General features: G+C 34.7%; 1 protein-coding gene across 1 annotated transcript; it reads left to right on the top strand.

Annotated features, from left to right (window-relative positions):
* Positions 1–7957: 7957 nt before the first annotated feature.
* LOC130954443 (protein RESPONSE TO LOW SULFUR 2-like) lies at positions 7958–8740 on the top strand. Its single transcript, XM_057881179.1, has one exon. It carries the CDS (start codon positions 8120–8122, stop codon positions 8498–8500), a length of 381 nt encoding a protein of 126 aa, XP_057737162.1. The 5' UTR covers positions 7958–8119; the 3' UTR covers positions 8501–8740.
* Positions 8741–16481: the final 7741 nt, after the last annotated feature.

Below are 16481 nucleotides of genomic sequence, written 5' to 3' on the forward strand. Positions count from 1 at the left end.
TCTCCGTGCAACAAGAGAGGGACTTATTCAACCTTACTTGTCCACACCATGGTTTTATCACGAAATAAAAAAAAGTGCTTTGGCACCTATAATCAATCAATACTATGACTACAATAGTTTTTGAGGTATTTATAACATCTTATTAGGTTAAAACAAAAAAAAATCCTAAGTCTACAAACAAAAAGTCCAATCTAGTAACTAAATAAACAAAATTAAAATACATCAAATTAAATTAAATATTTCAAAATATAAACCAATAACTTAATAATATTTGAACTCTTCATATCACAAACATTTGAAACACGTATCATTTTAAGCTCACTTGTCAACACCATAGTTTCATCACAAAACCAAAAAAAAAGTGTTTTGGCACCTCTAATCACTCACTACTACGACTACAATAGTTTATGAGGTATTTATAACCTCTTATTAGATTTAAACAAAAAAATTCTAAACTCACAACACACAGTCCAATCTATTAATTAAATAAAGGGTTAAGTACTGTTTTCGTCCCTAAGGTCTAGGGTGAAAATCAAATTCGTCCCCGACCTTTTTTTGTTATTAAAATCATCCCCAACGTTACAAAACATTATAAAATCGTCCTTTTGTCCATAAATAAAATTTTTCGGACAATTTTGCCCTTAAACAAAAATAAAAAAAATCCTCCCCCATTATCACCATTATCCCCTGCATCATCGGTCATCACTACTACCACCACCAAACTCGTGCTTCTTAACCAACCCTTCAGAGCCAAGATGTCCAAGCACCTCACAAGTATTCTCCATTGCGCACAACTTCTACACTCCAAACAAGCCAAGTTCATTCAGCTCCACCCCAGAAATAACACAACCCTTTTTTTTCCAAAGTGCGCAACAACTAATGAATTCAATTACAAACACCAACCTAAGATCCTTACAGATTCATGCAATTCCTTAATCAACCTTTGAGCCAAAGTAACTCACAAGGAATCTCCACTACAAGGCACAGTTTTTTCACTCAATAAGAAGCCCATGTTCATTCAATTCTAACCCAGAAAGAACATATCTCACGTAAAACATGTTAATCCAGAAAGAACATAACTTGTACAAGAACTGAAATGTTATTCCCACTAAGCTTTACATGAACTATTCGCTAAAAATCCTATCCTGAAAACAGAATAAACCAATCCAAGCATTTCAGATAACTAAACTTGCTTCTAATTATAAACAAACAATAACAAAAAAAATCAAAATCCACAATGAATATCAAATTTCAGCAGGAAGAAAGGGGAAAAACCTTATCACGGTGGTAGTAACTTCTATGAGCATTGAAGGCGAATTGAACTCCCTAGCCATGTCGCTATCATACATAGCTCTCCTAGTGAGATCCGAGAGGGTTTCGTAAGCCTCTTGGACCCGAATGAATACTCTTTGAGCCGACCCAGTAGAGACACATCCGGGTGGTACTTTCTTGCAAGTTGCTTGTACGCTTGCTTTATCTCCATCAACAACCCCGATTCTGAAATCCCTAGAAGCTCGTAGAAGATCAAGTCCGCAACTGCCGTCGCTGGCTTATCCTTGGTGGCAGCAACGCCGTTGAGGGTGGCCCTGGGCTTCTTGAAGAAGAAGGTGACTCGATTTAGAGAGACCAGATTTGTGGCAGTTGGGACGCAGAAGCGGTGATCGGCGGGTGTGATGGTTAAGCCTGAATAGAAAAGTTTTGATGAACTGATGGTTAAGGGGTGGGGTGGGGTGGGGTGATTTTTTAATATTTTTTATTTTTATTTAAAGGGTAAAATTGTCAAAAAAATTGTTTATGAACAAAAGAATGATTTTATAATGTTTTGTAACGTTAAGGATGATTTTAATAACAAAAAAATGTTGAGGACGAATTTGATTTTCACCCCAGACCTTAGGGATGAAAACAGTACTTAATCCTTAAATAAATAAAATTAAAATGCAACAAATTTAATTGAACATTTTAAAAATATAAACTAATAACTTCTAAACGTATTAGTTTATATGGTAAACAGTGAAAGATAAAAGGTAAATTAGGATAACAGGATGTAAATGAATTAAAATATTTTTTTCATGTTTAATAGGTCTTAGAGTGTAGCTTGTTAGTGTTAGGTTGTTATTTATTAGTTAGTTTAGTTCAAGTTATAGGTAGTTAGTTATAGTTCACAAGTGAATAAAATCTCCTGCATTGTAGTGTTACCTAGACCAGCAAACACACCCAGCAACTACACCTCTTGTATATATACATCACATATATAGTATAATAATGCAATTTTGAATTCATTCCAACTATTTCATTACTCTTGGATTCAATATGGTATCAGACGCTATCATTTTTCTCTCACCTTCCGCTTTCCTCCTCTTCCAATTTTCTTTCATTTTTTCTGATTCTTTCTCTTTTTTCTCCATTTCTTTTCTTTCTCACACTCGAACTCTCCCAATAGAGTTGATGAGAGCCTAATTTCTCTATATCAAACTTCATTATTTAAAAAAGTTAGGATTCCGATCATGAGATCGAGTGTAAGAGTCCGTTCTTTACTTAAGAACAAGTTCATCCATGGTAGATCCATTTTTCTTGTCATCTGCAGACCAACCAAGACTCACTCTAGTTACTCAACAGCTCACCGAAGCAAAGCCATGAAAAAGTCCCTCAACGCTAAGTGCAAGCTTAGATTCATCAATAGTTCGGTATCGCGTCCAGATCCTGAACTTGAAGCCGAGCAATTCGAGACTTGGCAATGTGTAAATGACATAGTTAGCACCTGGATTCTCAATTCGGTGTCCAAATAAATTGCAACATTCCTGGTTTATACTAATTCAGCGGAAGAGCTGTGGAATGATCTCATAGAAAGGTTTCAACATGGCAATGGTCTAAGAATTTTTGAACTCAAGCGAGAGTTAGTGAACTTAAGTTAAGGTTCGATGACGGTTTCACAATACTTCACAAAAATAAAAGTTCTTTGGGAAGAACTCAACTCATATCGTCCAATTTCTTGCAATTGTGCTTATTCGCGGCCGATGCAAGCTTTTCTCCAAGATGAGTATGTACATTGTTTCCTAATGGGTTTAGATAATTTCTATGCTCAGATTTGAGGACAGATTCTATTGATGGAGCCTCTACCATTAATTAACAAGGTCTTATCCCTAGTAGTTCAAGAAGAGAAGCATATGGCAATTGGCGCTCCCTCACCCCCAACTCAACTTGCTTTCGTTGCAAGAAATCAGCATGTGCCTCCATAGTCTGGAAGAGGAAGAGGAAGAGGAAATATGAAAAAGGACAGGCTCTCTGTTCTCATTGTGGTATTCTCGGTCACACAATTGACAAGTGCTTCAAGCTTCATGGCTTTCTACCCAACTATAATAGAGGCAGAGGTTCATCCATGCATTGTCTAAAGCAAGCAGCTCACAATGTCATTGGAGGAGAGTCTCAATTACCTCAAGATCCATCCTCAAATTTGACCTTGAATGCATCTCAGGTGTAGCAACTGATGCAGTTACTTAATAGTCAAAAGCTTCAAGAAATTGCTTCAAATGCAACTACATAGGTAGTCACACCAGCAGGTATCGTTCTCAATACCTCACTTACAAGGTCAACATTATCAAAACAAGATTGGATTCTAGATAGTTGTGCCACAATCCATATTGCAGGTGATTTGTCTCTCTTTCAAACTATTCACACCTCCCAAAATTATTTAGTTTCTCTTCCAAATAATGAACAGTTTCAAGCCAATTTCATAGGAACAGTAGTTGTTAGTTCAAATATCACATTCAAAAATGTGTTATATGTACTTGATTTTTGTGTCAATCTTTTGTCTGTCTCGGCCTTCCTTTCAAACACTACTCTTGACATCACTATTAGCTCATCTAATTTTACAATCCAAGATACCAAGATGTTGAAGAAGAATGGGAAGGGTGAGCTGCATGAGGGACTCTACATCCTCAAAGCAACAACTCCCTCCAATCAATTGAGATTCACATCTCACTCTATCAATCTGTGCAATTCCAAGCTTTGGCATGAATGACTGGGCCACGCTTCAAATAAAATCATCAAACATGTAACTTCTTCTTTCAATTTATCACAAATAAATTTTCTAGAAGAGTCTAACTCTACAGGTTGTCACATATGTCCTCTTGCAAAGTTTAGAAAGCTTTCTTTTGAATCAAATAATAATCTATCACCAAATTCTTTTGATCTTGTACATTGTGATATTTGGAGACTATATAGTGTTTCTACATATAATGAAAAGAGATATTTCTTAAGCTTAGTTGATGATGCTACAAGATTTTGCTGGTTATACTTGTTACAACATAAATCTGAAGCTGCATGTTGTATAAAAGTATTTTATGCAATGATAGAAACTCAATTTAGTAAGAAGATCAAGTGCTTTAGGTCTGATAATGCAAAGGAGTTGGCAGTAACTGATTTTTTGCAGGAAAAAGGTGTGTGCTACATCAATTCTCCTGTCTATATCGACCACAATAAAATGCGGTGGTAGAAAGAAAACACCAACACTTCCTCAACGTTGCCCACGCTTTATATTTCCAATCACAAGTTCCAATTACCTTTTGAGGGGAATGTGTTTCCATTGCAGCCTTTCTAATTAAAGAACACCAAGTCCCCTACTCAAGATGAAATCTCCATTTGAGTTGTTATTTGAAAAGTCCTAAACTACAAGACAATGAAGATTTTTGGATGCCTTGCTTATGCTGCCACCAATACAAGTTCTAGATCAAAGTTTGGCCCTAGAGCAGATCCAGCCGTGTTCCTGGGTTATCCACTTGGCTATAAAGGTTATAAGCTTTACAATCTACGAACCAAACAATTCATCGTATCAAGGGATGCGATATTTTATGAGAACACCATGCCTTTTGCTCAAAACCCTCATACTCAACTCAATAATGACATTTTCTTTGACTTTGTCCTCCCCAATCCAATATTAGATTCTAAACTGCTGCCTAATGCTCCAACAGTTCCAACTGTACCTGAAATACTTCAACCATCAACCACAACCAATACTCAATCCCAAATTCTTCCTCTCATAGAAAACCAAATCTCACCTTCTACTTCCATCCATCCTAGAAGATCTGCCCAGACTAAACATACTCCTTCCTACCTTCATGACTATATTTGTTATACTAAATCTCCTTACCCGATTTCAAACTTCATCAGCAACCATAGATTGAACCACACTTATCATAATTCTGTTTACCAAGCCAATCTTATTCTCGAACCACAATTTTACCATCAAGCAGTTAAACATGAAGAATGGAGGACTGCAATGAAAAAATAACTTGAAACTTTAGAAGCCAACAACACTTGAAAATTAGTTCCTTTACCACCCACCAAAGTTGCCATAGGATACAGATGGGTTTACAAAGCCAAACTAAAAGCTGATGACAGTTTAGAAAGATACAAAACAAGGTTAGTAGCCAAGAGATACACACAGTAAGCAGGAATTGATTTTAAAGTTACCTTTAGCCCTGTAGCTATAGTCACCATTGTACGAGTTTTGTTAGGCATTGCAGCAGTGCGTAAGTGGCATTTCATCCAATTAGACATCAACAATACATTTCTTAACGGGGATTTGGATGAAGAGGTATATATGAAAGTTCCAATGGGACATCCCGAACGCAAGAAAGACCTTGTATGTAGGCTTACAAAGTCACTTTATGGGTTCCGACAGACTTCGAGACAGTAGTTTCACAAATTCTGCTCAACTCTTAAGCAAAATGGTTTCACTCAATGCAAGAGTGACTACTCCTTGTTCTTAACAAGTTTTGGTGATTCTGAAACATTCCTATTAGTATACGTAGATGACATCATAATTGCAGGAGCTAACCTTGATATGGTGACCAGAGTTCAATTAAAGCTGCAATCCATTTTTAAACTCAAAATATTGGGAGACTTGAAATCCTTTTTAGGCCTGGAACTCGCCAAATCTTCTCAAGGGATTTCACTCACACAACGCAAGTATACACTATCTTTGCTCGAAGATACCAAACTCTTGGACTGCAAGCCGGCAACAGTTCCTATGGATGCCAATCTCAAATTAAGAGCTAAAGAAGGTGATTCGATCCCTGATGCTTCTACGTATAGGAGGCTTATTGATAGCCTCATGTACCTCACTATCTCTCGGCCAAACATCACCGTTGCTGTCACTAAACTGGCTCAATTCATGTCTGACCTGCGGATGCCTCATTTACAAGCTGCTCACCAAGTATTAAGGTACCTTAAGAATGCACCAGGCCAAGGGATTCTGTTTTTAGCTGCTTTCCAACTCACCCTGTCCATATATTCTGATGCCGATTGGGGTAGCTGTCTCGACACAAGGTGATCAACTACAGGCTACTGTGCTTTCCTAGGTGACTCTCTCATTACTTAGAAGAGCAAGAAGCAGACATCAGTTTCTAGGAGCTCCAACGAAGCCAAATATAGGTTCATGGCTCATGCTAGCTGTGAGGTTATTTGATTAATTGGCTTATTTCAGTTTTTTCGAGTCCAAGTCAATTCGGCCATATTATTTTGTGAAAACATCTCTTCTCTTCAATTGGCATCAAATCCCACCTTTCATGAGAGATCCATGCATGTTGAAATTGATTGCCACTTCATCTGTGAGAAAATTGAAGATAGCACCATCATATTGATTTATGTACCTACTAAATATTAACTAGCTGATATTCTAATTAAAGCGTTCCCTCCATCTCAATTTTACTTTCTTATGTCCAAGTTAGGAATATATAATTTGTATGCTCCAACTTAAAGGGAGATGTTTGTATTAGGTTGTTATTTATCAGTTTTAGTTCGAATTATAGATAGTTAGTTATAGTTCACAAGTGAATAAAATCTCATACATTATAATGTTACCTAAACTAACAAACATACCCAGCAACTACACCTCACATATATATATATATATATATATATATATATATATATATATATATATATATATATATATATATATATATATATATATATGCAATTTTGAATTCATTTCAATTGTTTCATTACTCTTGAATTCAATACAGCTTAATAAAGCATTAACTAGTATTGTCTAAACCTTCTATTAATTAATTAATAGAATTGTTTATGGATTATGAAAATATTTCATACAGTAATTAATTAACCTTTATAATTAACTATCTTTTCACTTAAAAATTTAAGTGCCACAATTTAATTAATAACTAATCTTTGTTTGATAGGTGTATTTAGCTTGTCCCTTAGAGACACATATTAAATTTATAAATAAGAGTGTTACGGAGTCAGTAAATTTTATGATTTGTAGACATTAATTAATTATTATTAGTATTTTTAGTAACGTAAAATTACATCTAATAGTATAAGATTATTCATTTTTTTTGCTAGTTATGTGCTGACTAAATTTTAATAAAATTGCTGGCCTTCTAGATTTTTTTTTATTTATAAATTAAAAAAATTATTAAAAATAAAAAATTTAAATTTTTAATATATTTATTTTATATTTCTTAAATAAAAATATTTAAAATTTTTAATTAATGATAAATTTATCATATACTTTTAAGATCTTCGTTAGCTAAATCCTTGTTTTATTTCATATTACTATATTCTTAGACATCCACAAGTTACTATTAACGTACATACTCAAGATTAATCTTTAAAGTTTTAATAATTTACGTTATAGTTTCTTCGGTGATGATAGCGCATGTTTTTTCTCGATCACATATTCATTCAGGTAAATACAATGTGAAGATATTTTTTCTCTTTTGAATTTTTAATTTAATTAACAAAATTTATCTTAAGCCGACAAAGTAGAGATAATAATAATTTATGGAACTAGTATGGTGGTGCGGACAAAAAAGAGGGATAGATTCATAGAAGAAGAGTGAAAACAGAAAAAAACGGGGAAGCAAGCGAAGCGAATGCGTCAGCAAGGTCAGAACGGGTTAAACCGTCGCGGGTGAAATTCAGGTTCATTGAACCTAGACATACCTGCTAACGCTCTATTTATACCCCATTCGAAATCCATGCCGCCACACCACAAAATCCGAACCATTAAAAAGAACACAGAGCACTTAGTTCGTTACGCTCTTCTCCAAATATAGAGTTTCTTTCCTTTCAATTATTTTTATAACCTCTTATACCTATGGCGATGATGATGGCTGCGATCGGAATTGGTGCTGGCAACAAGAAAGCCATGAAGCCGGAGAAGGATGCACCTCCGGCGGCGGAGCTGAAGAGGAGGAACGATGAGCTGGAGAAGCAGCTGAGGGAGAGCAAGGAGAGGGAAGAGGAGATGAGAAGGCAGCTGCAAAGCGCGTTCGAGAGGCTGCGCGTGGCAGAGGAGGCAGAGGAGAGGCTCTGCTCGCAGCTCGGTGAGCTTGAGGCGGAGGCTGTTCACCAGGCGCGTGAATACCACGCGCGAATCGTTTCTTTAATGGAGCAGCTCTCACGCGCCAACATGCTCCTTCACAAGGCCGGTGCTTCTCCCTCCTCCTCCTCCATCTCCATTCATTCGTCTTCCTGAAAAAACATCGTCACTAATAAAATTTCTCATGTTGCAACAGCAAAAGAAATGTTATTTAGATATATATGATATGATGATTAAGATCCAAATTAGCATGGATCTAATCTCTGTTTAATGTAAGATTTTGATGTATATTAGTTACTTCTGGTTTGGATTAATGGAATGGGGGTGATTAATTTTGAGACTGTATAAAGTATAAACGTTTCCTTGATACTCATAAATAAAGAAATCTTGTGAATAGCTAGTTTTCTTGGCTGTTAGTTCCTCATTTTGTTTTGCAAAATCGAAAGTCAATAATCTACAAAAACCGATCAACCAATGAGAATTGAATAGTGTAAACATTGCATAAAGCGATGAATGGAACAGAGGAGAAGAGGGTGGGTTCCATGAAAGTGGTGCAAGAGAGATGCTATGATGGTGAGGTGACGGATTTGTTCGGATCTCATCGTCCACGTCCATCCATCAAATGCGGTAGACGAAATAACTCAAATAAGATTCTTCTTTCTTTCCGTTTTTTTTTTTTCAACTTTTTAAACAGAGATCAATCATCAGTCAAATTACCTCGTTTTTGGCTCCTGTGAAAAGTAAAAAAACCATTTTACCGTTTGATCAGGTCACTAACTCTAATTCAAGAAAAGAGGACGACAAAATCAATGGAAAATAAGTATGCTGAATTTATTTGCTCACATTCGTATGTATGACACAAGCTTAAAGTTAATGTATTCATCAACTTTTATGTGTGCCTGTATAAAGTAAATTTATTTATCCAAAAAAAAAAAATTGTTACTTAACAAGTGTTTTTCCAAGAAGTACATTCGTTAAAGTTCTTAATAATAATCATAAGTTTTCCTGAAAGAAATAAAGCTTTAAAAATTAACTTCTTTTTATGGAATTTAGCCGTTTTGTTCTTAAATATTCGTTTTAATAATATAAAAAATACTTTTTAATAATTTTTAGTAAAATAATTTATTTTAAAAGCACACTTAAAATGTGTCTTTGAAACTTATTAATAATTTTTTTATAACTTAAATAAAATTACGAAAATTATTATTGCTAAATTATTGGCCTAAAAAATTAAGTGGCCCCATGCAATATGTGATGATTGAAGTAATATATAAAGAGAAAGTTCCCAACTTTGCAGGAGTGTTGCGAATCAGGAGTCAGCACGTGGAAGGTGATTCCTAATTTCCTATCGTGGTGGATCTTGTCCTCTACTCAACAAATTAAAAGGGGAAAATATGAAGGGATGAACAATAATAGAAAAAAAAAAGTGAAACATATATAAGTAATTAGATGACTAAGAATATAATAATTCCAACATAATTTGAAAGTGGAATGGTGGAGGTGGTCCAACATCAAATGAAAGGCACCGGAAAGCTTTTAGCCAAGAGAGGGAAAAAAAGCATGCATGAGAAATCCCATTTCATGGCATAGCAATAAATGATGATGAAGAAAGGTCATGTTATTATTTTCCACATGATTGCCAATTGCCATCCGTCTACATTATCTCTATTAATTGTGGTGACCTCATTTTGAGTATGGTATATCGCATTCCATTACTCACATAATAATAATGCGATGCAAGTTACATACTTACATGACAAGGCAATAAGTCATCAATAATGCATATATAGGCATATTCCTTCCTCACTCATATCCAAGGGCTAGTTAACCAACTGGCCTTTCTTTCTTTCTTTCTTTCCTGTCAAAAAATCTTATTCTTTGTTTTATTTTCAACACACATTATATATGTCTCTTTCCAATTGTTTATATTTTATACATCATTATCGATCTACAAATAACAAACTCCAAAACAATACCAATAACAACAAATAAGTTTTTGATATCTTGACAACAATGGAGGTTTGGTTGTCATGCGTTATGTATGTTTAATAATGGAACATGCAACTAAATAAGACTATACGAAAGTAATTATATTTAAAAATAAATAAATAAGTAATTAATCTAAAAGTAGATTAATTTCACAATCAATACTAACACTACTTTTTGTTCCATTAGCTAGGTGAGAATCAATTATATATAAAAATAAAATATCATCATGATATTCAGTCAAAAACCATATTTATATTTTAAAAGCTGCTTATTCGTTTAACAAATAAAACCTTCAAAACGTTTTATTTATTTTTTTTAGAAAATTAAATTAATAATATGTATCCTTAAATCCACTACCTTCGGATATGTAATTACGTGTGTGTTTTAAATTTCTAAGCGCGTGTAAACTAGATCTACTTTTGACTTAATATGAATCAAATTATAATAACAATGAAGTAGATTAAACGTGTTATTCACGTATTCTTCTGTTCTATTCGTTTACCAATCAAGAAGAAAGAAAAGTATATATAGAAGGTGATGAAGCTATACCCCTCTCGTCCTAGGGCAAAATCAACAAAAGGAGACACCCTTTTATGTATGCTTATTATAAAATTTCAGAGTCAATGATGATCCAGAAAGATTGAGACTTTGTGTTATCTTTGCCGAATATGGCAATGAGTGTGTTCTCATTTGAAGATTTTATGTGTGTATAATCTTCAAGCAAGCAATGTCACTATTTTCAAACTTATTGAAAATTATTTGTTGAAATAGAAATGAATATAACTCGAAAAAAAAATTAATTGTAATGTCAGCAAGAAGAATCAAGATTTCAAATCTAAAATTGACATTTCAGCTACCTTCATAAATTTCGGACTGCACTTCATGTAAATTACTGTCAAAAGGTAAAGATCACATGACATTATACATACTGGAGATTAGAGATAGTAATATTATTAACTATTAATTATTAGATTATGATAATTTTTACACATTTTAATTTTATTTATTTAATTTTCTCCACTCTTATATAAAAGATTGAAATAAATAACGTTGACATCATCTTTTATTTGTGTTTTCAATTAAATAACAATAACTCTTGGATGTGGTCCAAGTATTCATTATGAAATAGTATGGTATAAAATGTTATCTAATATTTTTGGTGTCTTTGGCCTTTGGAGGAAGGGTAGAGTCGGGACTGTTGCACGTGACTCGTGAATAAGGCAGGTAAGTCCATCAACTAAAAATTGAATAAAGTGGATACGAAGCCAACATTTTAACTGCCTCCAAACATATGGTACCAACTAACGATGCAAGCCTAACATATCATTGGGTAAAGTTGCACGTTGCAAGTTGCAACTTGTATATGCCCCGCCTCTCGAGTTAGTGTCACTGTGAGAGTGAGTCAGTAAGGCTGGGCTATCATTTCAACGCCACTCCTTTATGTAATTATGTCTACATATTTCATCCTAGATGCCAACAAATTAGGGAATTTGGCAAATGTCTATTTTAAAAGTTAGAATAGAGAAAAAGTGTTAGAAAAATATGATAAAAATTGACAAATAAAACTAAAAATTTGTATATGGGAATAAAAGAATTATATATTACTAATATCTTTATAATATAATAGTTAATAATTTAGGAGAATAAATTTTGTATTATATAAAAGTTAGCCACAAGAACTAAATACAAAAACTATTAAAATTATGTAGTATGTTTGTTGTTGTTGTGTTGAAAATTGAAATTAGCAGCTATTTATATATGGAAATTGAATTTAAATAATTAATAAATTATTAATTATTTAACCCACTTATTAGCTTTTAGTGGAAGTATATTATGAAAATTTATGCTGCATTAATTAGTAGGACATTTATACTTTAGTCATTGTTCTATAATATTTTTCTTTGTATGTCTTTAAAGATATGCTTTATTAAAAATTTTGTTAAGAAAAATGATGTAGGATAAAAATTTGACTAGAAAAAAAATATATAATATCCTTTTATAACGAAAGCTGTTTGGTAAAAAAAAATTTAATCATAAAAAAAATTTAATGAGATAAAAACTTAAATAAAAAAAGTACAGTTTCTCTTCCTCTTGATAACATTATCAAAATCTTAAAATCGATCCATTTTGATTTTATGCACTATATTATTAAATGAGAGATTAAAGTAGTAAAATAATATTCGAAAGTATATATCATTAACAAAAAAAATCTCATAAGATGCTAATGATAAATAAACACTTAAAAGAAATGTGACAAAAAAAATTAGATATTAAATATATATTTTAAAAAAATTTATAGGTCATTGGTGGACGAAATTGTGATTCGTACTCTTTATTGTTGTATGGAATTAATTCTCCGATAATGGCTCCAAAAATTTGGTGCTCAATATCATAGTGTCTAAAATTTAATTCACAACTTCGCACAACTAACCAGCAAGTGCATTGGGTCGTCCAAGTAATACCTTACGTGAGTAAGGGTCGATCCCACGGAGATTGTTGGTATGAAGCAATCTATGGTCATCTTGTAAATCTCAGTCAGGCTACTTCAAATATGATTGGATTAGATATTTAAAAGATAAATAAAATGAACAGGAAATAAAAATAAAGTTACTCATATAATCCAATGGTGGAAATTTCAGATAGGTGCATGGAGGTGCTGTGTTCCTTCCGAATCTCTACTTTCTTATTACATTCATCCAATCCTTCTTATTCCCTTCCATGGCAAGCTGTATGTAGGGCATCACTGTTGTCAATGGCTACATCCTATCCTCTCAGTGAAAAAGGTCCAAATGCTCTGTCACAGCATGGCTAATCATCTGTCGGTTCTCAATCAGGTTGGAGTAGAATCCAGTGATTCTTTTGCATCTGTCACTAACACCCAGCCTTCAGGAGTTTGAAGCTCGTCACAGTCATTCAGTCCCGGAATCCTACTCGGAATACCACAGACAATGTTAGACTTTCCGGATTTCCATGAATTCTGCCATCAATTCTAGCTTATACCACGAAGATTCTGATAAAGGAATCTAAGAGATATGCGCCCGGTCTAAGGTAGAACGAAAGTGGTTGTCAATCACGCGTGTTCATAGGTGAGAATGATGATGAGTGTCACGGATCATCATATTCATCAAGTTGAAGTGCAACGAATATCTTAGAATAGGAATAAATCGAATTGGATAGAAAATAATAGTAATTGCATTGAAACTTGAGGTACAGCAGAGCTCCACACCCTTAATCTATAGTGTGTAGAAACTCCACCGTTGAAAATACATAAGTGAAAGGTTCAGGCATGGCCGAATGGCCAGCCCCCATGATCTGAAAACTAAACATCCCAAGATTCAATGTGGTCAAAAGGACGACTAATACACTAGTAAAAAGTCTTATTTATACTAAACTAGCTACTAGGGTTTATAGGAGTAAGTAATTGATGCATAAATCCACTTCCAGGGCCCACTTGGTGTATGTTTGGGCTGATCTTGATCTATCCACGAGCTGAGGCTTCTTTTGGAGTTGAACGCCAAGTTGTAACGTGTTTTGGGCGATCAACTCCGGTTCGTGACGTGTTTCTGGCGTTTGACTCCAGATAGCAACATAGAACTGGCGTTGAGCGCCAGTTTACATTGTCTAATCACGAATAAAGTATGGACTATTATATATTGCTGAAAAGCTCTGGATATCTACTTTCCAACGCCGTTGAGAGCGCGCCATTTGGAGTTCTGTAGCTCCAGAAAATCCATTTCGAGTGCAGGGAGGTCAGGTTCCAACAGCATCAGCAGTTCTTTGTCAGCCTCCTATCAGAGTTTTGCTCAAGTCCCTCAATTTCAGCCAGAAAATACCTGAAATCACAGAAAAATATACAAACTCATACTAAAGTACAGAAATGTGAATTTAGCATAAAAACTAATGAAAACATCCCTAAAAGTAACTAGATCATACTAAAAACTACCTAAAAACAATGCCAAAAAGCGTATAAATTATTCGCTCATCACAACACCAAACTTAAATTGTTGCTTGTCCCCAAGCAACTGAAAATCAATTAGGAAAAAAAGAAGAGAATATACTATAAATTCTAAAATATCAATGAGTATTAATTTTAATTAGATGAGCGGGACTTGTAGCTTTTTGCTTCTGAACAGTTTTGGCATCTCACTTTTTCCCTTGAAGTTTAGAATGATTGGCTTCTATAGGAACTTAGAATTTTAGATAGTGTTATTGATTCTCCTAGTTAAGTTTGTTGATTCTTGAACACAGCTACTTTTATGAGTCTTGGCCGTGGCCCTAAACATTTTATTTTCCAGTATTACCACCGGATACATAAATGCCACAGACACATGACTGGGTGAACCTTTTCAGATTATGACTCAGCTTTGCTAGAGTCCTCATTTATAGGTGTCCAAAGCTCTTAAGCACACTCTTTTGCTTTGGATCACGACTTTAACCACTCAGTCTCAAGCTTTTCACTTGGACCTGCATGCCACAAGCACATGGTTAGGGACAACTTGATTTAGCCGCTTAGGCCTAGATTTTATTTCCTTGGGCCCTCCTATCCATTGATGCTCAAAGCCTTGGATCCTTTTTACCCTTGCCTTTTGGTTTTAAGGGCTATTGGCTTTTTTGCTTGCTTTTTTTTCTTTTTTTTCGCAATTTTTTTCCGCAAGCTTTTGCTTTTTCACTGCTTTTTCTTGCTTCAGGAATCAATTTTATGATTTTTCAGATCATCAATAACATTTCTCTTTGTTCATCATTCTTTCAAGAGCCAACAATTTTAACATTCATAAACAACAAGATAAAAAATATGCACTGTTCAAGCATTCATTTAGAAAACAAAAAGTATTGTCACCACATCAATATAATTAAATTAAATTCAAGGATAAATTTAAAATTCATGTACTTCTTATTCTTTTGAATTAGAAACATTTTTTATTTAAGAGAGGTGAAGGATTCATGGAATTATTTATAGCCTTAAGACATAGTTACTACATACTAATGATCACGAAGTAGAGACACAAAACATAAATAGACATGAAGCATAAAAATCGAAAAAACAGAGAAATAAGAACAAGGAATGAGTCCACCTTAGTGGCGTCTTCTTCTTGAAGGACTAATGATGTCCTTAAGCTCTTCTATGTCCCTTCTTTGCCTTTGTTGCTCCTCCCTCATTGCTCTTTGATCTTCTCTTATTTCATGGAGAATGATAGAGTGCTCTTGATGTTCCACCCTTAATTGTTCCACATTGTAACTCAAATCTTCTAAGGAAGTGTTGAGTTGTTCCCAATAGTTGTTGGGAGGAAAGTGCATCCCTTGAGGCATCTCTGGGATTTCTTGGTGATGAGCTTCCTCATGCGTCCCTTGGGCTCCATGAGTGGGCTCTCTTGTTTGCTCCATCCTTTTCTTAGTGATGGGCTTGTCCTCCTCAATGAGGATGTCTCCTTCTATGATAACTCCAGCTGAGTAACATAGATGGCAAATAAGATGAGGAAAAGCTAGCCTTGCCAAAGTAGAGGACTTATCGGCTATTTTGTAGAATTCATGGGAGATGACTTCATGAACTTCTACTTCCTCTCCAATCATGATGCTATGAATCATGATGGCCCGATCCACAGTAACTTCAGATCAGTTGCTAGTGGGGATGATGGAGCGTTGAATGAACTCCAACCATCCTCTAGCTACAGGCTTGAGGTCCAGTCTTCTTAGTTGAACTGGCTTGCCTTTGGAGTCTCTTTTCCATTGAGCTCGTTCCACACATATGTCCATAAGGACTTGGTCCAACCTTTGATTAAAGTTGACCCTTCTAGTGTAGGGGCGTGCATCTTCTTGCATCATGGGTAAGTTGAATGCCAACCTCACATTTTTCGGACTAAAATCTAAGTATTTCCCCCGAACCATTGTAAGATAATTCTTTGGACTCGGGTTCACACTTTGATCATGGTTCCTAGTGATCCATGCATTGGCATAGAACTCCTGAACCATTAAGATTCCGACTTGTTGAATGGGGTTGGTTAGAACTTCCCAACCTCTTCTTTGGATCTCATGTCGGATCTCCGGATACTCATTTTTCTTGAGCTTGAAAGGGATCTCAAGGATCACCTTCTTCTTGGCCACAACATCATAGAAGTGGTCTTGATGGGTTTTGGATATGAATCTTTCCATC

This window comes from Arachis stenosperma, chromosome 10, assembly GCF_014773155.1.
Source record: "Arachis stenosperma cultivar V10309 chromosome 10, arast.V10309.gnm1.PFL2, whole genome shotgun sequence".
Lineage (NCBI taxonomy): Eukaryota > Viridiplantae > Streptophyta > Magnoliopsida > Fabales > Fabaceae > Arachis > Arachis stenosperma.